Consider the following 27,832-nt stretch of genomic DNA (forward strand, 5'->3'; position numbering starts at 1 on the left):
ATCCGTTCGCCGGCAGCCCAGGTTCTCGCGTTGTTTAGAAGACACTCTGTCAACCGATGGCTTCTCTCGAATGTCTCCACCATCGATTAATCTAAGGATTTATGTCTGATTCTTATCGATACAGGAGGCTGCTAAAAGCATAGCCGAATCTCTCGCTTGTCAAACCGAATGACCGGTCGCATCAGTTTATCGTTCACGCTACTAAATACTAATGATTAATATTTCACATTCACTGTTTCAAAGGTTACAGGTCATCAAAATAGTTGATATCATTCAATAATTCACTTCAATATGGCAATAAAGATCACTACTAGGGGTGCCACGAGACATTCGTTTCACAAGACGGGAAAATATGCAAGATTGGATCTACGAGAACGGATGACTTTTGTTATAGCTATAGGCATCTTACCACTGAATTAGTTTATCCGTAATCAAAATAATAAAGATGAAAGTTGCATTTCCGTGTCTCGCTGGAGACATCTGTTGAACACTTACTTTGCCGCGGAGGCCCAAAGGCGAATCAGGAGGGGAGCTTATATCAGCTGACTGATATTATATGACTTGGGCTGCGACTAACGATTATTTTAATAACCAATTAATCGGTCGATTATTTTTTGATTAATCGGTTAATCATTAATTTTAAAAAAAGCCCACATTTTTAATTTTCTCCTCTTTATTCAGAAATAGGACATTCGAACTGATAGAGCAAATAAGTGCACTAACACCAGGTTGCTGCTTGAATATTCTGTTAAAATAATGTTAAATAATAAAAAATCTCAATGTTTCTCAAATAGCTTCACCATGACAATAAATGTACACAAAAACTAAAATAATGATCATTTAATTAGTCGATTAATCTGAAGCTTGTTTTTTCAATTAATGGAGTAATCGGTTAGGCCATAGATCAACCAAAATAATATGAAGCAAACACCTACAGTACATTTAGTGGTTGGGTCTGCAACATATCAGAAAAGAGGCAAAAATTCCCATCACTGTTTTCCAAAGTCAAAGCTGATATGTGTGGCTATCTTGTTTTGGCTAAAACACAAATATAATAGATCTGCTTTCATGATGACTAAAGAAATTTTAAAATATTCACATTTGAGAGGCTGGAATCATGAGAGGATATTTACATATAAAAAAAAAAAAAGGTTAATCGATTACCAAAATAGCTTTCGATTAATTGGATAATCGATAAACTATTGATTAATCGATTAATTGTTGCAGCTCTACATATGGCATCTACAAAGTGATGTTTATGACGTGGGTGATCCACCCACACTACGCTTGCGACCAAGCGGTAGCTCGTGAACGACACCCCTGCTCTAAAGGATATTTGTTGTCCTTTGTTTGCAGGGGTGTGCATGTGTGCGTGTGTATGTCGATGTGCCTGTCTGTCTGTACATGTTCGGCAGTGCGTGTGTGCAGCATTGGCGTGCATGTCAAAGGCTTATGTGATTAGATGTGATTGCCGTCCATGTTTATCTTCTGCTATTGTTGATTGTTGATGTGAGTTTGAGGACTAGAGTCATACTGCTGTACTAAAATAAAGCCTTAATAACGCAGCTAGCAGAATGTTTGAGAATGTTTTATAGCATTTTGAGATTAAACATGTTACTTGCAGTTATTAGCTTTTCTTGTCAAGCCACTCTCACGCACAGGTATGCCGTCTACAAGCACACTCTCTCAAAGCCAGTATATGGAAACATAAATCTCTGTTATGAATACAAAATAAATGGTTCGATGAGGTGCGTAAATCTTTTCATGTCACGTCACGTATGATTGGTCTTAATTTTAAATTAATATGATGACTTTTTATTTATTTATTTATTAGGGATAATGCATATTGACGAACATCTGCAAACCATACAGATGTAAATATGCCACATTATAGCACAACTGCTAGTTTCCATCTGTAGTCCCCTGGCAGGTAACAAGGCTTTGCGGAAATGGACGCCCTGTATGTTGAGTTGAGGATGTGATGGAGTTTTGTGGGTTGTATGCTACTCGTATTTCCTGGTGTGCAAAGACACCTCTTTGGTGGTTTAGTCACCTTACTTAAACTGACCAGTAAATATGCCGACAAAACAAAAACAAGAACTCACATAAAAAAAAAAAGTAACGCTCAAGGGTGCACCACCATTGATTGGTTAGTTGCGCGTAATACATGCAACACAAATATACAACAGAGTGAAAATTGACAATTTCCCTTGAGGGAATGAATTGAATTGAAGAATAAAATCAGCCTCTGAAGCAGAGTGTTTTCTTTATTTTAATATCCGTATGTTTGTCATTACAGGTTATTCAGATCAACTTTGAAGAGTTTGACTTGGAGATTGGGTATGATTCTCTTACAATTGGAGATGGAGGGGAAGTAGGGGATTCTAAAACCATAATACAAGTGTAAGTACTACTCATTACTTAAGTAGCTTTATTTTGTAATTTGTTGCATAGTTTCAAAAAAATTATTATTATTATTATTATTATTAAAGGATAGTGCAATATACATTGTTTAAATACGAATACAGATATCACAATAATCTAAAATATGTAAGTCTCAGTTGTTGAAATGTTCGTTTTTTTGTTTCTGTAGACTAACTGGGAGCTTTGTGCCAGACCTGATTGTCAGCATGTCCCATCAGATGTGGCTTCATCTCCAATCTGATGAAAGTGTGGGATCAATTGGCTTCAAGATCAACTATAAAGGTACAAAGAGTTTAGTGTTGGTGCTGCTATCTGTATGCATGGCTGCGATCAATGGTTGTCTCCATCAGTAAACCAGTCGGTCAATTTTCCTGTCTTCCCGTTTGTCTGGCTGGCTCCCACTCGCCTTTACTGGATTTACTGATATTGTGAATATAATGTATTGAATGCACCTCCAACTACTGTACTTGGCTTACCTTAACCCTCTACTTTTCATCGCCAATTCTCATACTGTATTTCCATTTCTGCCTCCCCCTCTTCTCCCCTCACCCACAGAAATTGACAAAGAGAGTTGTGGCGATCCTGGTACACCACTTTATGGCTACCAGGAGGGAAGTGGCTTTTTAAATGGAGATGTTTTGCGCTTTGAGTGCCAGTTTGGATTTGAGCTCATTGGGGAGAGGATGATAACCTGCCAGAACAACAATCAGTGGTCTGCAAACATCCCCATCTGCATATGTGAGTCTAACGTGCATTTTTTTCATGGCGGCAAATTAAGCAATTACTTATGTGCTTGGAAAGTTCACAATGACACCAAGCTATTGGAGGATTAATTACAATGCAGTTAAATGGTTGTGCCGTGCTTCGTTTGTAAACGCCAATTCACTGAATGTCAAAGGGCAAATTGATGGTATATGGCTCACTTGTTAAGTAGGGAGAAAAAGAAGAGATTGTGCAGATACTCTAGAGACAGGACTGTACTGTACTATACCTATCCTGATTTCATAACAAAAATGGAGTCATGTGTCTTCTTGTTAACTGTGTCCATTGGGACACTGTGCATAACTCCTATGGTCATCATGATTTCTGTCTACAGTGTATTTCTGCACACCGATTCTTATTGTTGCATCCCCCTTAAAGCCTCATGCTTCTGCATTGCCTCATGACCCAAGGGAGCAGTCGTTTCTCCTGCAACTAGTCATACCAAGCCAACAATGTTTTGTTCAGATCTTGGCCTGGCAGAATGTAGAATGGACGTAGACAGTCATGTTGTTGCTGTAAAAACAAATTGTCTCGCCTGGGATGGTTCAGGTTTTTTTTTTTTTTTTATACAGTATATAAATATTCATCTTTTTCTTGTCTTTCTCACACAGTCCCCTGTTTTTCCAACTTCACGGCTCCCATGGGGACTGTGTTGTCTCCTGACTATCCAGAAGGCTACGGGAACAACCTCAACTGTGTATGGTTGATCATCTCAGAGGCTGGTTCCCGAATCCACCTGGCCTTCAATGACTTTGACCTTGAGCCGCCCTATGACTTCCTCACAATTAAAGATGGCGACCAGTCAGGAGCCACAATTTTGGGACGTTTCTCAGGGGCGGAAGTTCCCTCCCACCTGACATCCAACAGTAACATCCTGCAGCTGGAGTTTCAGGCAGATCACTCTATGTCAGGACGGGGGTTCAACATCACCTACAGCAGTAAGTGGCCATTTGAGCAGTTAATTTAAAATGATCAGCCCATGAATACAAAAACATCGACTGCCGTTTACCAGTTGCACATCTTCAGGTATTTTGCTAAAGTGCAAAGAAGTGTGTTTCTGTTGTGGTTTATTGCTGTAAAGGACATACTGTACATATATTGGTTAAGAATGTCAGGTTTCTGTGGATAAACATCATGATCTTTAAGTAAGAGAAATACTCTACAAAGCCCATCCAAGCACAGAAGATGAGGAAGCCAGCAAAAATCAACATACTGTGCTCGGCTTTTATGGCTCATTGACAAATACTGTGGCATTTTCTATCTCCTGGCAAGGAGACAAGAAGCAACGGATATTGTCAACACTAGGTGTACTGAGAACAAGCTGTTTAAGGTTCCTTGCTGTCCTACAGACAGCTACATCTATTTACCTTATCTCTACACACCTCAAAGAACCCATTTCTCATGAAAACAAGAGCGCTTGTCACCAGATCGTGCTGTCTTTTTACTCATTACAAGCTTTCGGACGTAATGAGTGCCCTGACCCTGGCATACCACTGAATGCCAGGCGCTTCGGGGACAGTTTCCAACTGGGCAGCTCCATCTCAGTGGTCTGTGAAGAGGGCTTCATCAAGACGCAGGGGGCTGACACCATTACTTGCCATTTAGAGGAAGGCAAGGTGATGTGGAGCGGCCTCATTCCAAAATGTGAAGGTACACAAACAGAATAATAATCATGTGCGTGTTGGGTGGATGTCAGAAGAGAACAGAGGAAATAGAAGCATGGAAAAGTGACAAACAGTCTTCCATTATGTCTATTTAGCCATTTTATTTATTATATAACAACTATATTTATTAATTATGTAACAACTTTGGTGACTCAGATTGTCTAATTTCCTCTCTTGTCTTCATCACTTACTGGTGTTTCTTGTGCCACTCCCTACCCTTTAACCTGTTTTGTTTTTGTGTTGTTTTTTTACCTGTTAACATTTTTAACTTCTGTGTCTATCCAATCATTTCCTTCCCTCAAATGTTCTTCCCTTCAACCAGCTCCTTGCGGAGGTCATTATTCAGGTCCTTCTGGAGTCATCTTGTCTCCAGGGTGGCCCGGCTACTACAAAGATTCTCTTAGTTGTGAGTGGGTCATTGAAGCAGAGCCAGGGCGCTCCATCAAGATCAGCTTTGACAGGTGTGTATCGCAATGCAGTTGCGCAACCATTAAATGCATTGCACACTGTAAATACATGTACAGTACACACACACACACACACACAATCTATACAACACATGACGAGCATGAATACACTGTGCTGATTGAGCTATAAAGCATGGCGTGGGTGACACTTTCTGTGGGTTGTGAAATTAGTTAACAATATGAGAGCAAGTGCATTCATTTTCTGTTCATCATCCCTTTATTTTGAAGGTTTCAGACTGAACTCAGCTATGACTTCCTGGAGGTACATGACGGCCCAAACCTGCTTTCACCTCTGATTGGCTCGTTCAATGGGACCCAGGTTCCTCAGTTCCTGTTTAGCACCAGCAACTTCCTGTATTTGCTGTTCACTACTGACAACAGTAGATCGAACAGTGGCTTCAAGATCTTCTATGAAGGTGAGAGACTAGTGGATTCAAAATACAGTTCATGCAATTTGTACTGTATTTGGGATTTACAAAAGTGGACTAAAGGTTTGTAGGCTGACCATGATGCAATGGTCACCCTGTGGTCTTCTATCTGTGTTGCTGTGCTTGGATACTCGAACTCTCACCCTGATCGTTAAAAGGGTCCTCAACAGCAGCTATAATATGACCTCATTATTTGTCCATTAATGCTTCCGAGACAATTGTTTGTTTGTTTGTTTTTTTTCTGCTGTGAAATAAGTCATGTGGTGCCCAATCCAGAGAACATGGAGGGTTATATACCAGTTCAAAGCCACAGTTGTGCACACCAGCCATTGCTTCCACAGACTTGTGTTAAAAGAACACTATCCTGGTGAATCACCAAAGCACCCATGGAGCTTTGGTGACATACCTTTGACATACCAAGTTTGTTGGATAGAATGTTCTCTACTCTACTCTGCCTACAGCATATCTATCTGATTAACAGTTAAAGGTCTGTCATCCATCACCATGTGGTGAACACAGTTGATGTTGTCTTGGTTGATGACCATGCCTGGGTCATCTTCAGGACTCTCTACCCCTCTTGAATTCAGCTGCCCACGTTTCCACATTTGATAAAGCTAGAGCATCATTCCCGAATGAAGGGGGCTAAACCTTTTTTCTGCAGATATTTGATAAGTTAGCAAGTGCCAAATTTGATACATTTTCATGAAATGTCTCTCGTAGTGCTTTTGAGAGTCCTGAATTATTGATTCAGTGTGGGTTTATCTGAAAGCAAACCATGCTGTTAGTATCAGGAAAGGTTGAATTTAATGCATGCATACCAATTTTCATTGCTGTGGCATAACTCCTTCTTAGTCAGCCTTTGAACTTTCCAGCCCACCCTCGTATAATAATTTGATTTGAAGTCAAGCTGTACGTAAAAGGCCCCTCTTCACATATTAATGGGAAAGTATGTGCACGTTCCAGACTCAGGATTACATGACAAAAAACAGTGGTAGCAGGAGAAAAGGCAGAAACACCTTTGCTTGATGATTCCATAGACAGTCATCCGTTGGTTATCATGGTTAATTGATTCAAGACCCGACCTTGATAAGCTAATTTCCATGAAGTAGGATTCAGTATTAATGAATGGAATATTTTCGTAGATAGAGCATAGAAAACTGTAGCTGTGATTGATATCACAACTACAGTATATACAGTCGATCTTGGCGCAGTGAGCAAGGCGCTGTGTCACTATGCCAGAAAAGTAGTTCCTCGGTGTTAGCTCCTACAATAACAATATCGCTATAGCCTGGTTAATATGCAGGTCACGGCATGCAAATGGAGCATTGTTGGCGGGCTTTGGATTTTTTTTTTCGAGGGCTTATAAGCGAAATAAGTGAATCCCCATTACCTACATTGTTAGTGAAAAACTGCCAGCACAAGGCAGCTATCTAGAACGCACATAAAAGGGAAAGACGTGTGCTCTGCTCTCATAAGGATTGTAGAAGATGGGCAAAATTACAAGAAAAGTGCAGTTTTCTTTTGAGATTGTGTCTGAATATATATGAGTTTCGAGAATCTATCCTTGCAGATTTTGGTAATGGAGTACTCTTAGCCACTAACGCATGGGTAGAGTGTTTCTATTCTCAGGGAATGTTTGTTGGAAGCAGTGCTTTTCTTTCCACATCATTATGCATTGACTTAGAGTGCTTGAAAGAAATCAAATTGTCTGGACAGGGAATGATCAATTTCAAGATTGCTTGCAATATCACAATTACTCTCGTCACACAGATGTGATTCATAAAACAGAGTTTGTTGTTATGTTAGCACTATTGACTGAGATCAGACCACAAGTGTCTGTCTTATTATGTTTGATTCTCAAGTGCATTACTCTTTCTTTGACGAGGCTACTGCAAAGCAATAACAGTAAAATCATATTAGTTCTATTGCGATTTAGGTCGTATGTTACTGCTGGAATGCTTCGAGGAGACCTTGCCTCATACATTTGTAAAATCGCTTGTATAAAATAGACCTCCACTGAAGGCTGTAGAATGAAACTGACCAGTTGCATTTGTCCGCAAATGCCAGATATGGGCCAATTTAATTGCAAGTGCATAAATAAATGGTTTCAAACTAAAATGGTTTCCATTTTGTGATTAAAAAATATATTACTTCAGTATTTTTGGAATTTTGCCCATCATCCAAAATTCTTATGTGAAACATGACCTTTTATGCACATTCTAAAGAGAGAAAAACACCTAAAAAAAAAACAGCTAGCATGTGGAAGCTAAGAATGCACGTAACGGGACACTTGATTTGACTACAAATCCGGAAAAAAACACACCAAAAAACGCCAACAATGTTCTATTTACATAACTGACCTGTATATAAACCAAGCTACAGCGACATTGTTATTGTAGCAGCTAACACGAAGAACTATTTTTCAGCAGCACCTCATGCCAGTACCGAGAGGTAGCGGGCCCACTGCAAAATAATGCGAGAGGACACCAATCTGTACTGGGACACAAGAACAAGCATATGAACAACTACGAATAGAAAACCACATTGTCTGGAAAGTATTAGCTGACATTCCATGTTTTGTTTATACACGGCTAAATGGACTGTGTTGTGATATCATGTGCCATGTGCTTCATGTATCACAGTCAATATCATGTTGACTTACTCGATGGACAGTTGTCCGTCTGGTTCAGCTGGTCGGGGGAGTCTTTTCCAGTTTATTTTGTATAGGTGTATAAGTCTCTTGGAGCAACGTCCTCCTCGCCAAACACACAAAGCCTTTCTATTGGTGGTAACGCCGTATGCCACTCAATGCAGCAGAAACACCATGCCGACACACAGGGTGTCGGCATGGCTTGGCAAGCTCCACATTCACACCACCAAGTCATGCCTGTGTAATGACTTGCCCCCCACCCCACATCTGCAAGGAAGTTTCACTCTCTTGTCTTGCGGGCTCAGCTTTTAAAACCTGCAACTCATCCGTTATATATTCAGGCACGAAAATGTAAGGTTCTAGATCGTCATTTGTCCAAAAGTAGTCGGTGGCGGCGGCTCTCACCAAGTCTGCCATGATTAGTAGTAGCAAACAGACACTCGCTTCACATGCTGCTGTTGTTGACGGACATATAGCACTCAATGCGCCCAGGAAAGAAGTTGCAGTAACGTTTAAAATGATAGAAATATGGCAAAATACTGTAGGTATTGCATGTTATCATGAATGTACCTGTTAGAGGGCTTTATAGTTGAAATAGGTCTTATCGTTAGCTCCCTCATGCTGTTTTCTTTCTTTAGAATACACAGAAAAGGGAAAGATGTGTGCTCATGTTTCACATAAGGATTGTGGATAATGGGCAAAATTCCCCCAAAATTGCAGTCTTCCGTTAGCAATACAGTTGGACTCACACAACGTATTAATTACACCACAGGGCACCCACCATATTGTACACGGGGAAATGTACACAATAGAGGCAACATTTTCTATGTGAAAGGAAAAATGCACTAATTGGCACATATGGTAGCCGAGGTTGCAGGGTATATAATATGTATGAGGTCACATATGCCTGCTTAGGCCACTGATGTAAAATCAGTCAAAATTGTCTGCAGTCTCTTACTTCTTACCTTAGAAAAACACTTGGGATAACAACAATAGCCTTGTTGAAAAGGTCCTGTTTAAGCTTTCCTGGCTGAATATGGAAAGTGAAAGCTTACACATTTATTTTATTTTTTTTTCAATATAAAGCAAAAGAAGTAGTGACACACTTTATACATAGACTGTAATAGTTGTGTGTGCAGTTTCTCCAAAATGGTTCGGCTGCCTTTCACAAACACACACAAAAAAAACAAAAACAAACGTTGTCCTTTTTGGTGTGTGTTCTGCTCGTCATGTCATACTGTCTTCACACTTTCACAAAAGTATGCATTCTTAAATGTGAGAGTCAATATGAAAGGCAAAGTGTAGATGCTTTAAAATCTTAACCTGCTTCTGTACATATGTTTTGTTTTGATGCAGAAACAACGTCAAAGCTCTCTTAGCACTTTTTGTAAGCCCCAGATATTTTACAGATTGCAAAAATATAGGATTGATCATTCATGTTTGTTTACTGCCTCAATATACTGATGCAGCTAATGCAACCACAACTGTCATATTCTATTCATATAAGGCTAGGTAGAGTTGTCTATTTAGAAATAGTAAAAGGAAGTCCTCTTGTTGAAAAACAATGCTTTCAATAGTGTCCTTTTTTTTCCTTTTTTTTTTAGTGGTCACGGTGGACACATACTCATGCATGGATCCTGGTATCCCAGTCAATGGTGTGCGGCTCAGCCATGACCTGTCCATAGGCTCTACAATGTCCTTCCAATGTGATCCAGGATATAGACTAAGTCATGAAGAACCTCTGGTTTGTGAGAAGAACCACTTCTGGAGCCACCCTCTGCCCACTTGTGATGGTATGCACGCCAACGTTACACATGATGCACTGGTTCAACGAGACATGCTGTTATTTTGATAAAATATGAAATGAATTGTGCATTTATCACATGGCATATGTGCTTCTATACAAGCCATCTAATGGCAAAAACAATGGTAACATGCAGGTTAAATTGTAAGTAGAAAATTAGAGCACATTTGCAGTCATTGTAGCTTTATTGGCAACTCTCCATCAGTCAAGCATTGTTCAAATACGCCTCTCTTCTATCACTCTCTGTATTCTCTTATATTATATAATAAAATACAAAATATTATATATTCTCTCATCAAGCCAAAACAACCACAATCAGGAAATGTTGGTTATTGTTGCTGTTGCTGCCATTGACTCTTAACATTGCTTTGGGGGGCCAACAAGTACTATACAGTAGAATTGCAACTATTTGTTTGGGGTTTTTGCATTGTCTTCTCTAACCAGGTGACACCAGCTTCCCTAACCAGATCAAATGAGCTGTCTACTCAAGTCATCTATTTTTCCCTCTGTTCCTCTGTCTGGCCCCTCTAAAACCATGTACTGCCTGGTGCAAAAAAAAAAAAAAAAAAGTCTCCTTGATATCTCACCAGCTCATTTAATTAGATCCATCTAGCTTTCAAGCGTGCCTGTGTCTAAAATCAGAAATAGGAGTAAGTAACTAAAGAAGTTACAGACAGGGTTTCTTTCATTAACTTATTTTATTGCTGTATAATTAGCCAAAGAAAGAATATATATGGCTTTGTTGTTAAGTTCAAAAACCATGTTTCTAACTAGTGCACCGTTGAGTTCACCATGCCACTGTTGGGATTAGATAAACCTTGAGCATGTGTTTAAAAAAACATACATACAATTTGATTATATGTGCTTTTTAAAAAATTAATAATAAGCTGTATTCAACCGTGAAACAGCATGATTTATTACATATATGTATGAACTATTCCGTAATAGAGTGAAGCTGTGAAATTCGAACCACAATGTGGCGAGAGGCGATTGTATATTTTTAAACTGTGTTATTGTTTTCTTCCCATTCAATGAATTACATTGTGACATGGAAGAAGACTGAAAGACTGACAGGTGTCTGTTGAGCAAACAGACAGCAGTGTGCAAAGTGCGCTACTGCAAGGAGCACTGCAATGAAGGCTTACAGAAAAGTGGGACAGTTTGGGTTGTATGTTTTTAGCTTTACATTGGAAATCCAGTTGAAAGCATCACACTGAACTGAAACAAGGCTCAGAGTTACTTTTGGTAGCCACTGTGTGTCTGACTGCGGGCAGAGCCTCAAAACCAAGCATATGCTTGTCAAAATATTTCTCCTCAATAGCTAGACTTAGTCTTTCTGTGAATAACTTACTTAGAGAGTGTGTTATGAGTCATGTAAACGTGAAAACAGATTATCTCAACTTCAAAGCAAGAAGTTCAGCTGTTCCTCCTAGTTGTGTTATCCCATATAATCTCTAAGGGCTGTAATTTTTTTGGATTTCAGAAGCGTGGGGGATAATGTGGTGATTATTGTTGTAGTGTGCAGACTGTAAATGATGTCCCTTAGTCACGGACCACTCATTTGAAGGAGTATAACAAATAAACTACATGCAAGAGTTGGCAGTATGCACCATATCGTGCATGAGATACAATGCTGTGTATGCAATGGCCTGTAAATTAACTTTATGTCCTGGAGCCTTTTCTTGCCTAGGTGTGAGCCAGACTGGTGCCAAATGCCTTGGCCTACTGCCTATGCACCCTCTAAATAGACGCTTTGCCAAGTGTACTCATCCACTTTTAATGACTTTATGTAATTCTGGCTCATTAATAAAATATTTGATATAATTTTGTTGGTGGATAAGGATTCAGGCATTGATGTGTTGTGCTTGCTGCAGAGCCCAAGGGGGGAAAGGAGTGAGGAAAGAGGTGTGTGTGTGTGTGTGTGCACGTGTGTGCGCGCGCAACTGTCAACTCCTCAGGCATCTCAGTGATCGTCCAAAACATCACCTGACATCAATTACATTGAAAATATTTACATTGTATACAAAGAATTGCACTTCTAATATTGAGGGAGACCGGCCATTTGGCTGTAATGTCACTTTTAGAGCATACGGGTCAAAGAGTGTGCATACACGCACAAATGCCCAGTGTGCTCCTAAAAAGAAGGCGAGCCAACAAAAAACATCCATCCATCCAATTTCTACCACTCAGGGTCACATGGAGCTGGAACCTTGGAGCTTTGGGCAAAAATCACAGGCAATCAAAGGGCACAAAACAACTATTCACCTGTCAATGAATGGGAACTGAACCCACGCTGCTTGCACGAAGTTAGTCGAGTGAACAAACTTGTCAGTTCCCATACATACTGTATCAAAAAAGTGATACCGTAATGTGAAATGACCTTTTAGGTGAGTTCCATTGACTGCATGGAAAAATAATTGCCTGCTGGAACAACATCCAATTAAACCAGTTAACCTTCAGATGAATCCAACATTAACCTCCACGCTCTCATCAGCCAATGAGAGCAGAGAATTATCTCATCAAGTTCCTTTGATGAGATTAGAGGCTTTCTGCTATTAAGTTATATGTCAATAATCAACAGACGCAAGCATCATTTCACCAAGGTGGCAACAGCTTCCATCACTTCATCAGCAAACACTACCAGGTCGTTGATCTGGGTGATCTCCCTCAACTGAAATGTGAATCAAATGCGGCAGCAACGTAATCTCATTTGTCTGGAATAAATTCAAGATCACTTTAAGGTAATGGCTGCAATAACTGCTTTAATCCTCTAAATATGCTTGTGTCAGGTCATTGCCTGTAAATGTAATGGGATATACACATTTCTGACCACATTTCACTTTTCAGGGAATTTATAAGGAGACTATATGGAGGGTTGCTCGATGGAATTGCTGAATCAATGAATGATTTATTGTCTGAGTAGACAGAGGGTCGGTTTGAAACAAGGCAGACGAAAAAAACATTGTGTTGGCAGAATTACAGGTACTCATAAAATAGTAGGATAGGATGTGATGTGACTCAAATGCATTATTCATCCCAATTGCTCCTTTGTCTTCAGGTGAGGGATTTATTGCTTCATTTACAGTTTACTTTTTCCCCCAGCAGCATTTATCATTCCTTTTCCTCCCTTTCCATTCAGCATCATGTGGTGGGGATATTAGAGGACCTGGTGGTGTCATCCTCTCGCCTGGCTTCCCTGAGCTGTATCCCAACTCCCTGAACTGTACATGGACTGTGGAGGTCAGCCATGGAAAAGGTTTGTCGAAAAGACAATTACACAGTGACAATCCTGTCATGGACACACACAGCTGCTTGTCACAGCAAATGTGTTTTCGGTAGTTTAGTGCAAAATCAATGCTTACAGGGTACAAAGCACATTCAAAATGTTCTCATACATTTGAACATAACAGCCATTATTAAGTTAAGTTACAAACATGAGCCACAACTATTTCCTTTTCCTGAGCACAGATGAACTAAAACCGTCTATATGATCCTTTCAGGATGCAGTTGTTAGGGCACGAGCAGAGATGTGGTTTGAATAATCACTAGGGATGCTCCCATCAGAGTTTTATGCTGCCGATTCCGATACCAATCATCCATTAGTGAAATTGGCCAATACCGATACTGATCACATAAAGTCTACATTTTTAAATGTATCTATGATGAGTGCTGTTGCCCGTGATACCGTATATGCGGGAAAAGTTAGAACAATTCCAAGGTCCACTGACTGCCGGCGCCCCCAAAAATAGGTAATTATTAAAAAAATAAAAGGAGGGGACGCCCAATGTGATTTTTTTTTTCATAGAGCCCAGACTTCCTGGTTGCACCCTTGCTATTAGCTATATGATATGAAAACATGAACCATAAAATCACCTTCATTTAGACAAAAACACATTTCACTTAGTTTTTCAAGAGACCATGTATCACTCGTAAAAGTTAAAGAGGATAAGACACCTTCTTTAAGTAGAGTTTGGATGTGAGAGTACATAGTTTGACGGCGTTCTAGCAGGACTTCCAGTTATCATGCAGTGGGGCTCCAAGTGAGAGCGCATTCAGCAAACCCGGTGTCTTCAACCGCTGAGAGAGGCTAGTCATCTATTTTTCGGGTTAATACTTCTGGTGCTGTGACTAATTAGTGTGTTTTTGGAGCTGTATGGGCCTGTTTGTTGACTGATGACTATGTTAGAAAGCCCCCACTTTTGCACATGTGAGTAAATTTATGCTTTCACTAATGTGTCTTTTTCGGCCGTCCTTGAACACAGCATGTGTGATGCAGATTGAGACTTATGTACAGTACATAACTTTCTCCGATGCTGCACAGACAGACGTGTATTTTCTGTTCTTCACCTCACCCTTGTTCACAAATGTTAATGCTTTGCGTAAATGCGCAGAGGTGAGCTTTAATAATGTGCATTTTGTCTTTGATCATAATCTCATGCTATATGCTCATTTGTCCATTTGGCTCAGTAATAAGCCTTGTATTGAATTAATTTCCTAATTGATTTCTTTACGTTATGTGCCTTTGTTTTCATAATTGTTTATAATTATTACATTTACGTGTAACATTAGTTGCATTGTACTGATTATTTCCATGTTCTTGCAAACCAAAAGGGCATACAGATCATCTTACCACAGCTTGTCACTGCTTGTGAACATAAATTCAAACAGAAGACTAACTTGCCACTTTTTTAATATAATGTTAGAATATATGTAATTATATATCAAATGTCTCATTGCGTGGTTTATGTTTTTTAAGTGTGCAGGTGTAGGGGATACATGGCTCCCATTCAGATGTCTGAAGGGGTATGCGAGTGTGAAAATTGTGGAAACCACTGGTATACTTAATTCAGAATGGAAACTGAATGCATTTCTAAAAAGAGTTTGTATGAACATGTCAAAATGTTCATGTACTGTAGCTTTTTTTTTTACACACATAACAGTGGACTTTATTTTCTCCTTCAAGGTGTCCAGTTCACTTTCCACTCCTTCCACCTGGAGGATCACCATGACTATCTTCTGATAACAGAAAATGGCAGTTTCGCCCAGCCACTGGCTCGACTAACCGGCTCAGAGAGGCCGACGCCGGTTAATGCGGGCCTGTATGGCAACTTCAAAGCACAGCTGCGCTTCATTTCGGACTTCTCTATATCTCTGCAGGGATTCAACATCTCCTTCTCAGGTATGAGGGCACATGAGGATTCTGTCTGAAGGTGACTTAGAAGGGGGATGGTTGGTCGCATTGGTAGGTTGACAGAAAATGCTGACTTTTGTGACATTTTAAAAGAGGTGTAAGTGCAGATTGTTATAATTTGGTGGAGTTTTGGAGTTATGTTGTTGTGGAAAACAAAAAGATCAAAATCAACAGCTCCTACGATGATGAGATAAAAAATGCTAAGCCTTAGTAAAGCATGCCGAAGGTAACTTGAGAACTCATTTGTCGGTCAGAAAGGGAGTAGGATTAAGGTAGACTGTGCCTCAGGCGGCCCCGATCAGAGCAGGGTAATTAAGAGACGACAAGGTCATGCAGGTTGAGGCTGTCTGCCTGTGATGGGAATAATCATCAAAGCATGCCATGTGGGTCACTGTCCTCAGGACTGAGGGAATGGGGTGGAGGTGGTACAGAAATAATAGGCCCCCCACGCAGAGAGCAAGTAGTGGAGAGGTACAGAGAGGTGGAGAAGTAGAGTGAAATGGAGAGGGAGAAGAGCAGGCAGATGGTGATGCTGAGTGATGGAGAGAACGTGAGGAGAGAAAAAAAGCTATATGGTAAGAGTGAGAGCGAGAGAGAAAGGGTCTGCTTCTCGAGCATTCTGGCTAAATGTTTGCCTGCTGTTCACTGAAGTGAAGAATAACTTATGCGGTTATGAATATTCATGAAATTTACTTTGTGAAAATGAGTGTGTTCTGTGTGTGTTTGTCCTTACATGCTCTACAATTAGCATCTATAGGTTTCTTGATTAAAATTCATTTTTAACCTTTCATGACCTTTGAAAATGTGCCACGTTGTCAGGCCACATCCCGCTGGGGTAACATTTTGATGTGCTGAAATCAATCGGCCTACATAATCATGACTTGATAAAGAATGTGAAAGGAATGCTGCAGCAGTGTTCTTACGCTTTGTAAGGACGCCTTCAATGTTCTTGATGTCGCACTGTAATCGGTTATATTATTAGTCATCACAGTTGTATAAGTCACAACAAAAGGCATATAGAAAAGCAGTAACTTAGATTTGTTGCAACTGATTTATAATTGTCATGCTTTCCAGAGTATGATCTTGAGCCTTGTCAGGACCCTGGGACACCTCGCTTTGGCTGGCACACGGGCTCAAGGTTTGGCATTGGTGACAACCTATTGTTCCACTGCAACACTGGCTATCGTCTGCAGGGGGCAAAGGAGATCGTTTGCTTGGGAGGTGGCCGCCGAATGTGGAGCGCCCCTCTGCCAAGGTGTGTGGGTACGTTGCATTCTGTTTCCTCTCCTGTTTGCCTATATGCGTACATTGCAATGTTTCAACTGGTTGCCAGTGTTAGCTTTATATGTATTTGACTTGCAAATGAAGTACAGTCATCCTTTGCCACATAGCGGTTCAAATTTTGCGGCTTCACCCTTAACTTAATAAGTCTCTCTTTTTGTGGTTGAATACGGCCTATTGCTAGTAAAAAAATATTCATATTTAAGCCGATGTTACATATTATATTTTTGCCTAAATTAAGCATTTTCAAGCATAAAAATGGCTAAATGAACTAAAATCAGAATACACTAGGTCCCCAACTAATGAACACAATTGGTTCCAGATGACCGTTCGCAAGTCGATTTGTTTGTAAGTCCAACAAAAGGTAATTTACCAATCATACAGGTACTACATGTACGTGTATACATACAGTATGTACATATATGAGTATGTATGTAAATATGAGTTTGGATGCAGTAGTAATATTAAACAAGGATAATTAATGAAAAAAAAATAATAAAAATGATATAATAATACTTAATGATAAATGTTATTTACCTTTGAAGAGGAGTGATCGAGCATACGTCGTTGTGGTGGAGGAGGAGGAGGAGGAGTTATTGAAAAAAGGACAAATGGTCGTCGTCGTTAGACTCTTCTAAAAGAGGTAGTGTTCTGCGGGTGGTGTAGAATTAAGCAGGCCTATTAACTCTTCATAAACTTTAATCACACGCTCTGTCCGGGTTGCATCGTACAGCTGCAATTTAGCTTTGCATTTCTCCTTTGCACGCCCTCCCCACCTTCTTCCTCTACCTGTTGGTCCCATTAGCAGTGTCACAGTGCCCTCTACAGGTCAAGCATGTAGCAGTATAAATATAGAGTTACTACAAGGCAAAATACATGAAATATAGACCAGTCGGCTTGTGTTCATATCTCCGAATGTTCACAAGTCGGATGTTCGTAAGTTGGGGACCTAGTGTATAAGGTTCAAGGGACGCATTCAAAGACGTGTTGATAAGTAATATTCTACGCTAGTCACTAGGTGTCAGTAATGTTACTGTAATGTTCGCTAAGGCACACAAGGACCAGACTTGATTGCCGGAACAACATGCTTTTATTGCAGGCTTGAATTACCTCACAACAGGCACAATAATATCCAATAAAAATCTCTAATAAAAACATGGGCTACTTTTGCGGCTCAACTCTGAACCCCCGACATCACTTCCTGTCTGCTTGTCTTTCAGGTCCCCTAGGGAACAAATTTTATTGCAACACATGCAAGCACGGGTATTTTCATGTTTTAATTGGCTTATTTACTCTTGTTATATCTGTCTAGAGGGCTCAATAATGTTAAAACCCGTATTTATAAGGTCATAAACAGGTTTTCTATGCTCCAACTACAAAAATCTTTGATTTATGAAGAAGGAATCCTGCTTTGCGAAAAAATTCACAGTGGGGTCTGGAACCAATTTACAGTGATAAATGAAAGATTACTGTATAGTCATAATTAGACTTTTAAGTTATCTATAAATAAGGCAAATTACTAATAAGTCTAATACATTACACCAGAGATACACTCCCGTTTGCCTCCCCACATACGATCTCAGTAATAGCTGACTCTTGAGATACTGTGGTGACATTTCATTACAAAGGCGCTTTGTCATTTGCTGTCTCATCACCCCGTGAATTATTTTGCATGAAATGCGATTGCAAAGTCTGATTCCTGGCTCACCAGTTAAGTGCTGAGGTGCAATGAACTTATAAATTTTACATATCAGCGCTGTACACAATGGCAGAAATATCTGTGGAAAGATTCTTCTGCTCGTTCCTCTTTTAATTGGCTCCATACTTTGAAATATTCATGGTGGTATGTTAAAAGGACGCTTGGTTTCAAAGTAGCATGAAAGAACATTTCATGCCATACATTTGATTTGACTTCCTTTCTAAAGTCTTCAGTGAGAATGGTTAATTTTGCCATGTAATCCTCCACCCATTTGCTTTGGCATATTGCAAGAAAACGTATGTTGTGGGTTTAAGAAATTAAAACTATGTCAATGTTTTTACACTGACTGTTGAATAGCATCACAATTACATTTTCACAATGTGATGGTGCTATAATAATAGTAAATAGTAGTAAAAAATGAATGCACTTGTGGAATCAGCTTTTACTATAAAACTACAGCATGTCTACAAATGAATTTAAAATCAGCAAGGGTTCCGGACTAACTTTTTTTTACTAGGAGCACAGTGGTCCCTAACTTAAACTTTTAGGAGCGCCAATAGAAAATATAGGGGCGCACACTGAAATTGCCTTGCAAAGTAAATATTGTCACTTCCTCTCAGTTTCACTGTATTACTGATAAGTACTTGAACAATAAATGACAACTGTCTTCTCTAAACACCCTGTTTCTGTCCGTAGCTTCTGGAAGGCCTTTTTGGTGGCATCATATGTTACAGTTAAATCACGTCATGTGATTACAACAGTCATAACATGTCATGTTACGACCGTTATAAAATAATGTGTTAGTCCTTCAACGTTCACCGTTCACCAGAAACCACCAACCTGCCATCACACCTAACAGCTTCATCGTAATCATTATCAACATATGTTGAGTCCAAACGTATTTTGATTTAAAACAGGGATCCCCAACCACCGGGCCACGCCCCGGTACCAGTTCTTGGACGGGGCCGAACCGAGCGATGGAGAACTTTCAGAAGAGATGATAAAAAACGATTTGTCCTGCTTAACAGGACAGTATAAAACAGTATACATTCAACACAGGTGGATTCACCTTTCAGCACTATTAAAGCTACTTTGACAAAAGGAGAGGTGAGCTGTTTGTGTTTTATGTGACTGGCTACATTTCATTTTTTTTTTTTTTTTTACTGGAGGAAGAGGCAAAATGACTCTTTTGATGCAAAAAGGTTGCCTACACCTGACATAGACACACAACTAATGTACTGAAGACAATGCATCGTTATTGGAATGAGAACAAGAGAGAAAGGCTGTTAAGTGACACTTTAAAAAAGTAAGTTAGCACGTACCCCATGAACATGATAGCCACTTGTAGCTTCCCCCTGGGCCAAAAATGAACTAACTGCACAGCTTGCTTGTTTTAAAGACAAAATGTCACTGTAGTAAAAAAAAAAAAAAAAAAAAAAATAGTCAAATTTGGAGTCAGAAGACCAGAGGCTAGGTGGAAAACTAGCAAGCTAGCTAGTTGCCGCCAGTGAGGCAAAGTGACAGCTAGGCAAAGTGTGTAAACAAAGATGCCAGAAAAGTCGAACGGCAATGAGACTGAAAGGTGAGCTGGTGTCTATAGGCTTACACTGTGACCAGCTGTCGTCAATTGACTCCACATTTTACAGACTATTTTTCATTCTCACGGTAATAAGGGTCAAAGTGTGTCTGTCCTTTGTCAACTCAGTATGGGACACGTATTATCTGGTCGCACATGCAAAAATAGTCATCGAAAAAATGATTACACCACCCTTATTTCTTCAGTTTCTTGTTTATTATAATGCCTGATACAACTAAAGGTACCTTTGTTTGGACAAATGTAACAATGACACAAAAATAGCTCATAAGAGTTACATTTTTCGGCAGTACAATGCTATAGCTATTCATGTAAGAACTTGAGTGATTTTGATTATCATCAAGAAAACCATGGCTTTGCTAGATATCAGCTCTTAAATTAAACTCTTATGACCTATATTTGTTATCATTATATTTGTCCAAAGAAATGTACCTTTAGTTGTACCAGGCATTAAAATGGTGGTCTAATCAATTTTTCCATGACTTTATATGAAAAATTGACTTGCAGTGTCTCAAATTTTTGACCATTTAGTCGCAGTCTGGAGCCGTGATCATTTGAAAGTGGCAACCAAGTTGACAAAATATATATTTTTTGCCTAATTATTGTTTTTTGTTTTGTTTTGTTTTTTCCTCACAGCGGAATGTGGATCAACAGTCTCCAAAAATGAGGGAGTTCTTTTGTCGCCAAACTATCCATTGGACTATGACAACAGCCACGAATGTGTGTACAGCATTCATGTTCAGAGAGGCAAAGGAATCAACATCACTGCCAACACATTCCAACTTGCACAAGGTGACATCCTCAAGGTAAAAGCACGAGGCAGGCAAATTCTGTTCTGTGTGTAACTGGATAACACACACCAGCGACGTGGTGAGGTTCATGGCTGGTGAAGTACGGACTCCTTTGGATTTTTTTTATTGCTAATTAACAAGAAAAAGAAGAGAATAATTCACTGTGGTTAAAAACGCTTTCAAATACTTCTTAGGCCCATTTAATTATTTATTTTTTATTGTATGTACTTTATTTATCCCACAGCGGGGAAATTTACTTGTTACAGCAGCAAGACAAGTAAAGAGAACAGTGTAAAGAAAGCATAGTGTCTACAAAATGGTTCAGGTGGTGCAGGTGTTGTAGAGCCTGACAGCGGTCGGTATGAAGGACCTGCGGAACCTCTCCTTCTTACACCGTGGGTGTAACAGTCTGGTGCTGAAGGAGCTGCTCAGGGAAACAACAGTGTCATGTAGCGGGTGAGAGGTGTTGTTCATGATGGATGTCAGCTTAGCCAACATCCTTCTCTCCCCCACTTCCTCCACGGAGTCCAGAGGACCGTCCAGGACAGAGCTAGCTCGCCTGATCAGTCTATTTATCCTGCTCCTGTCCCTGTCCGTGCTGCCCCCTCTCCAGCAGCCCACAGCATAGAAGATGGCTGAGGCCACCACAGAGTCATAAAAGGTCCGTAAAAGAGTCCTGCACACACCAAAGGACCTCAGTCTCCTCAGCAGGTGAAGGCGACTCTGGCCCTTCTTGTAGAGGGCGTGGGTGTTGACGGACCAGTCCAGCTTGTTGTTAAGGTGAACACCCAGGAATTTGTAGCTGTCTACCAACTCTATGTCCGCTCCCTGGATGTTCACCGGTGTAAGTGAGATGTTTTCCTCTGGAAGTTAATGATCATCTCCTTTGTCTTGCTGGTGTTGAGCTGCAGCTGGTTAAGCTCACTCCAGCTGACAAAGTCCCTGATGACCGTCCTGTATTCCAGATCATTCCCCTCTGAAACACAACCAACGATGGCTGTGTCGTCGGAGAACTTCTGGATGTGACACTGTGTGGAGTTGTGTGTGAAGTCCGAGGTGTAGAGGGTGAAGAGGAAAGGGGAGAGCACCGTACCCTGAGGGGCACCTGTGCTGCAGAGTACCATGTCAGACACACAGTGACGGAGCCTCACATACTGTGGTCTGTTGGTGAGGTAGTCTATAACCCATGCAGTCAGGTGTTGGTCTACTCCCACACTCTCCATCTTCACTCTGAGTAGTGCCGGCTGGATGGTGTTGAAGGCACTGGAGAAGTCAAAAAACATGACCCTCACAGCGCTCCCGCTGTCCTCCAGGTGTAGCAGTGATCTGTGCAGCAGGTAGATCACTGCGTCGTCCACTCCGATCCGAGGCCGGTAAGCAAACTGCAGGGGGTCCAGCTGAGTGCCCACCAGGGGTCGCAGGTGCTGCAGGATAATCCTCTCCATGGTCTTCATCAGGTGAGAGGTCAAGGCAACAGGCCTAAAGTGGTTAGGCTCCTTGGGACGTGGTGTCTTTGGGATCGGGACCACACAGGAGGTCTTCCACAGGGCCGGGACTTTCTCCAGGCTCAGGCTGAGGTTGAACAAGTGCCTGAGAACTCCACAGAGCTGGTCAGCACAGTCCTTGAGGATTCTGGGGCTGATGCCGTCCGGTCCCGGGGCCTTCCTTGCCTTGATCTTCCTCAACTGACTTCTCACCTGATCATCAGTTATGGAGAGGGGAGTAGAGGATGGCTGGGATGGGGATGTGGGGGTGAAGAGTGGTGAGTTGGTAGGGGAGGGAGGGAGGGCAGACTCAAATCTGTTAAAAAACAGATTGAGTTCATCTGCCCAGATCTTGTCCCCACTGGCTTGGTCTCTCCCCACTCCTTTACCATGGCCTGTGATGGTCTGCAGGCCTCTCCAGACTTCCCTGGCATTATTCTCCTCCAGCCGCTTCTCCAGTTTCCTCCTGTAGCAGTCCTTCCCCTTCCTGATCTTGTGCCGGAGTTCCCTCTGGACTCTGCATAACTCCTCCTTGTCCCCCGAGTTGAAGACCCTCTTCTTCTTGTTCAGCAGGGCCTTAATCTCGGAGGTCACCCAGGGTTTGTTGTTGGGAAAACACCGCACCAACTTGGAGGGCACAGTGTTCTCCACACAGAAGTTTATATAGTCTGTGATGCAGTGCGTCATGCTGTCAACGTCACTGCCATGGGGACTACAGAGCGCTTCCCAGTCTGTTGTCTGGAAGCAGTCTCTTAGCTTAGCACTGCTCTCCTCAGACCACTGCTTCACAGGCCTCTTCACAGGGGGTTGTCTATTCACTACTGGAGTGTAGTCTGTGACGAGATGGACGAGGTTGTGATCAGAACGACCCAGCGGGGGGAGGGGGGATGAGGTGTATGCATCCTTGATGTTTGCATACAGGAGGTCCAAAGTTTTATTGTCTCTAGTGTGGCATCTGACATACTGGGTGAAGGTGGGAAGAGCAGAGGACAGGGAAGCATGATTGAAGTCACCGAAGTCACTTATTATAAACTGAAAAACATTTCTGGTCTTACCTCTTATTTGTATATGAAGTACTCCCTACCCTTCTCTAGGAAAAAGCTTTGTTGTAAAAGTCTGATCATTTTCTATTGGATATGTCATCCTCCGTTTTGGCAGTCAAATCCATTCTTTGATTCAGCACGGCATAAAATGTATTTCATGCATTTCACTTGCTGCTAAATCTAGCTCTAGTGCTGGTGCCGCTATAAAAAACAAAACTAAAAAAAACTACCAGTGATGAGCACTTTCCGGCTGACGCACACGTACGCATGGCATTTCTGCGTATGTCGCTGTCCGATTATCAAGAATAATGATGTCACACTCACATTACAGACATTACACAGGCTTTGTGTATAATAAATGTTTCTACCAACATTCTATGGGTGACATACTGACGAACAGAAACGGGCATGGGCCGTCCGCCATCCAGTACACTCGCACTAAGCTGAGGGGAGAGCCTCGTCTCTGCTTTCTGTCTTGTATTTTGATCAGGAGATGTTCAAAGTCAGCCATTTTTTCTTAAAAACGACTGGAATCATACAGAAAATACATTTATAACCCTGCCTCCCCTGACTGCACATCACTGACATCACACAGACGTACACACATGCAGACACATCAAAATAACTCGCAAGGATGAAAACCAGGTTTTGGGGCATTTAATTGTTGAAGGAATTTTGTGCATAGGGGAATTGTTTTGCTTTAGAAGTCGTAGCAAATAACCGATGCAAATAACTCAGCTGGAGCTCACTCTTTGTAGTGCAGATGTCTAACGGTGTGATCAGTGGAGCATGTCATCCCACTCTCTTTGCCTGGTGCCATGCACCTGTGTCCGTGGCGTCTTTCTTAGCTGATTATTAGCTTCTAATAAGTAATATCAGAAGATTACCAACTGGGAATTCAACAAAAATGCAGATTTGAAACATTTAATTTCAAAACAAGAAGCATTAACATGAAAATGTGTGTGCTTAAAACAATTTAGGGAACAGAAAATACTGCACCTCATATTTCTTTCGTGATTCATCGCATGTAACCTCTAATTGAACTTGTGTACTGCAAATTAAGGAACATTGGCTACTTGGTAAATAATCATAGTCCATGCTTAACATTTGATGAAATGAATAAAAGCCAATTAAGTGGAAAGAACATTAACCTTGCACAGAACACCTTCACAAAACAAAACTTTTTTTCTTTTTTTTTTTTAAGTTCAAGACATTATGCATGCCAACTTCTGCCTTGTTAATTCACCTCTACTGATTAACAGTATCAAAGCAGAGAAGTTATGGTCCCGTGAATCCGATCACGTTTTCTTTAGGATATTGGATTTGCAGTGCAAGTACCACATACAACTTGTATACAATGCCAGTAGAGTCTCCTAATTGTTGCGGTTTCTCTTCAGTGTTAATTTTTAATATAATCATTCTGCAAGTAGTTGTCTGTGGTTCAGCTGTGATGCATTGCATCCATCACTGTATTCTTCTTTTCTTGTGTCTCTGATCAGGTGTATGATGGTAGAGACAGTGCAGCCCCACTTCTTAGCACGTACACTGGCACTTCCATGCAAGGTCTGTCTCTGACCAGCACTTCCAACAATATGTGGTTGGAATTCTACTCTGACCAGGAGGGGACAGCATCTGGGTTCCGCCTCGCATACCGTAGTAAGTCACTGTTCATTTCCTTAACTGTGAGGGTGCAAAAGCTTCATCCAGTTATTAGGGATGTCCCAATCCAATATTGATATTGGGTTATATTGGCCTGCGACTCAAATCTCCGCGCTACCAAAGTGGCAAGGAGCAGGAGTGATGACAGCCACGTGGCAGTAAAAAGTAGTGACGTGCAATACCGCTGATTTTGTTTCCGATCCGATACTGATACTTTGTTTAAATTCACCGAATGTGTCTGGTCAATTTAAAAAGTAGTGTATTTCATATCACAATGTAAAGAATACAAGACATTTCATTAATGTAATAATTAATGTAAAAATTTAATAAAATGAATAATTATATTAATTGATAATTTCATAATTAATGTATTTATTTATTTTAAACCCTGAGGTATATTGCCGTAGAGGGGTGATTTCCAGTATAGACAGGCTAATACAAAAGAACAGAAAAATTATATAAAATATGTGAAAATCGTATTTTAAACAATAATAAAAGAAAATAATTAAAATAACCAAACCATTCAAATAAATTAAGTATTATTAAGAACTACTATAAGAGTGACTTTAAACAGACAAAGGTTTCAGGCAAACATTACCGCAAATGACTGAAGTGTTGAGAGTATCGATATTTTGATTTGAAGAATTGATTTTGGAGCATGAACAGCTGTTATCGGACGTATCAATATATTGGTATCGATCCGCACATCACCGGTTAAAAGACGATGCAGCGGAGTGCACAAGTTTCAAGTGGTGGCACAGAACCAGGGACGTTTAATACGATTCATCTCGTCGCGCATATGTAGTGGCATCACGCGAGAAACTCCCACGGGACGGCAAAATGTCATTAGCAATAACAGAAAAGAGCGAGCGCCTGCGTTATGGCGGGTTTAAATGCTTCACTGAGCACCTCAGAACTTGCTATATTATGCCTGGTTGTCACCACATTGTGATGAAACTATACACCACATGCATAAAGAAGTAAATGGGGGAGTTGCTCTCCTACCTACTGATGCACTATTATTCTCTGAGTAATATCACTTGATCAAGCTTTTTCTAACATGACACGCTACAAACTAAGTTAAAATAATGTACATGTATGTATGATTTGTGTTCATATCGGATCAATATCGGTATCGGCTGATATTCAAGACTACAATATCGGTATCAAATAGGAAGTGTAAAAGTTGTATCGGGACACCGCTAACAGTTCCAACACGGATATTAATGTAATATTAACTGACTCTCAGCCTTCGCCACTAAACCTTGAATAGAGCACGTGTTTCCTCTCCATTCTTGAATCTAAGTGATTTCTCCTTTAACATCCATAACAAGAGTCTGCTTTCTTTCCCTCTTTTACTGTTCACACGTACAGCAATCCTGCTTAACTGTATGGGAATATTTGTTGGGTCTGATGTTCACGGTGCAAAGATGCACAGTATGTGTGCTGTGTGCTGTATGGCGTGTGTGCACCGGTGATGTGTGGTGGTGAGGGTCATGGCTGGTGAGGCACAGACCTCTTTGGAGGGTTTTTTTTTTTTAATATAATAATATAGGTTGTTTATTTAAAGGATAACAACAATTGTTAAACATGTTTTTAAACACTTCTTAGCCCAATTTATTTTTTACTTTTTTATTAACTGAAAAACATTTTGTGGTCTTACCCTTTTGTATATGAAGCACATGCCCTATCCTTCTCCAAGAAAGGCCCTGATGCTGATACTAAAGTCTGATCACCTCCTATTGAGTTTGGATATATAATCCTCCATCTAGTCAAATGCATTAATTCATTATTCATTCATCCATCCATCCATTTTCTATGCCGCTTATTCTCACAACAGTTGCGGGTATGCCGGAGCCTATCAAAGCTGACTTTGGGCTAGAGGCGGGGCACATGCTGGACTGGGCGCCAGTCAATCACAGGGCACATATAGACAAACAACCATTCACTCTCACATTCATACCTATGGACAATTTAGAGTCGCCAATTTACCTAACATGCATGATTTTGGAATGTGGGAGGAAACCCACACACACACACGGAGAACATGCAAACTCCACACAGAGATGCCCAACCCAAATCTTCCTGATCTCTTCACTGTGTGGCCAACATGCTAAACACTCGGCCACCGTGCGACACTCATTCTTCATTCAACACAGCATAAAATTATCTTTCATGCATTTGACTTGCTTTTTCTTTCTATGGAGGAATGGAAGTGACAAGCACATTCCAGCTCGCGCACACCCCCATCCCTACAGGATGATGAGAGCACTGCAACTGCTTCCTCGTGTGACATTTCTGTGTATTTTATTGTCAGATTAGCAACGATAATGGCGCCACACTTACATTAAAGACATAAAACATAGGCTGTAGAAAGTCATGGTGTATGATAAATGTTTCTGCATTATTACATTATTGCTGACATGCTGACAAACAGAAACTGGCAAGCGTTATGATCCAACTGAGTGCACTCAGGAGGAAGAGATGCTCACGGCAGCCTCAACTTAGGTTTTTGATCAGGAAATGTGCAAATTCTGTGATTTTTACTGAAGAACATGTTTGGAATGTTATAGAAAATACATTTATAGTACAGTTTAATTGACAAATATTTATGTTTATTTGATGTTATAATTATTTTTAATTATATTGTCTAGAAGCTAATTATTTGTAATCATTTACTTCAAAGAAATGACACAGCACTATTTTTATGTTTTTTTTTAATTAATAATAATCCTTTTGTCTCATGTCCAAGTAGGTTGTAAAATGTGTTAATTCCACCAGAATTGGCAGCACATACTTACAAATTGTATTATTAAAACATTGGAATAGAATGTGCTGTCCTCAGGATACGTTCTCATTGAAAGTATCCGACAACAGTCACTTATATTAGT

General features: G+C 40.5%; 1 protein-coding gene across 6 annotated transcripts in view; it reads left to right on the top strand.

Annotated features, from left to right (window-relative positions):
- The window catches only part of LOC129185423 (CUB and sushi domain-containing protein 3-like), a 307,190-nt gene that overhangs the window by 105,369 nt on the left and 173,989 nt on the right, over positions 1–27,832 (top strand). For all 6 annotated transcript variants that reach the window (XR_008572067.1, XM_054782498.1, XM_054782497.1 and 3 more), the window contains exons 11-23: positions 2,300–2,403; positions 2,594–2,706; positions 2,980–3,162; positions 3,798–4,124; positions 4,642–4,836; positions 5,173–5,311; positions 5,546–5,733; positions 10,000–10,188; positions 13,339–13,455; positions 15,163–15,378; positions 16,465–16,653; positions 20,601–20,770; positions 24,782–24,938. Coding sequence is in view for 5 of the 6 variants with exons in the window: in XM_054782498.1 (XP_054638473.1) it covers positions 2,300–2,403; positions 2,594–2,706; positions 2,980–3,162; positions 3,798–4,124; positions 4,642–4,836; positions 5,173–5,311; positions 5,546–5,733; positions 10,000–10,188; positions 13,339–13,455; positions 15,163–15,378; positions 16,465–16,653; positions 20,601–20,770; positions 24,782–24,938 (2,287 nt within the window). In the remaining variant the exon portion in view is untranslated. The remainder of the gene's footprint in view (positions 1–2,299; positions 2,404–2,593; positions 2,707–2,979; positions 3,163–3,797; positions 4,125–4,641; positions 4,837–5,172; positions 5,312–5,545; positions 5,734–9,999; positions 10,189–13,338; positions 13,456–15,162; positions 15,379–16,464; positions 16,654–20,600; positions 20,771–24,781; positions 24,939–27,832) is intronic.

The sequence above is a fragment of the Dunckerocampus dactyliophorus genome, chromosome 7 (assembly GCF_027744805.1).
Source record: "Dunckerocampus dactyliophorus isolate RoL2022-P2 chromosome 7, RoL_Ddac_1.1, whole genome shotgun sequence".
In the NCBI taxonomy this organism is placed as follows: Eukaryota; Metazoa; Chordata; class Actinopteri; order Syngnathiformes; family Syngnathidae; genus Dunckerocampus; species Dunckerocampus dactyliophorus.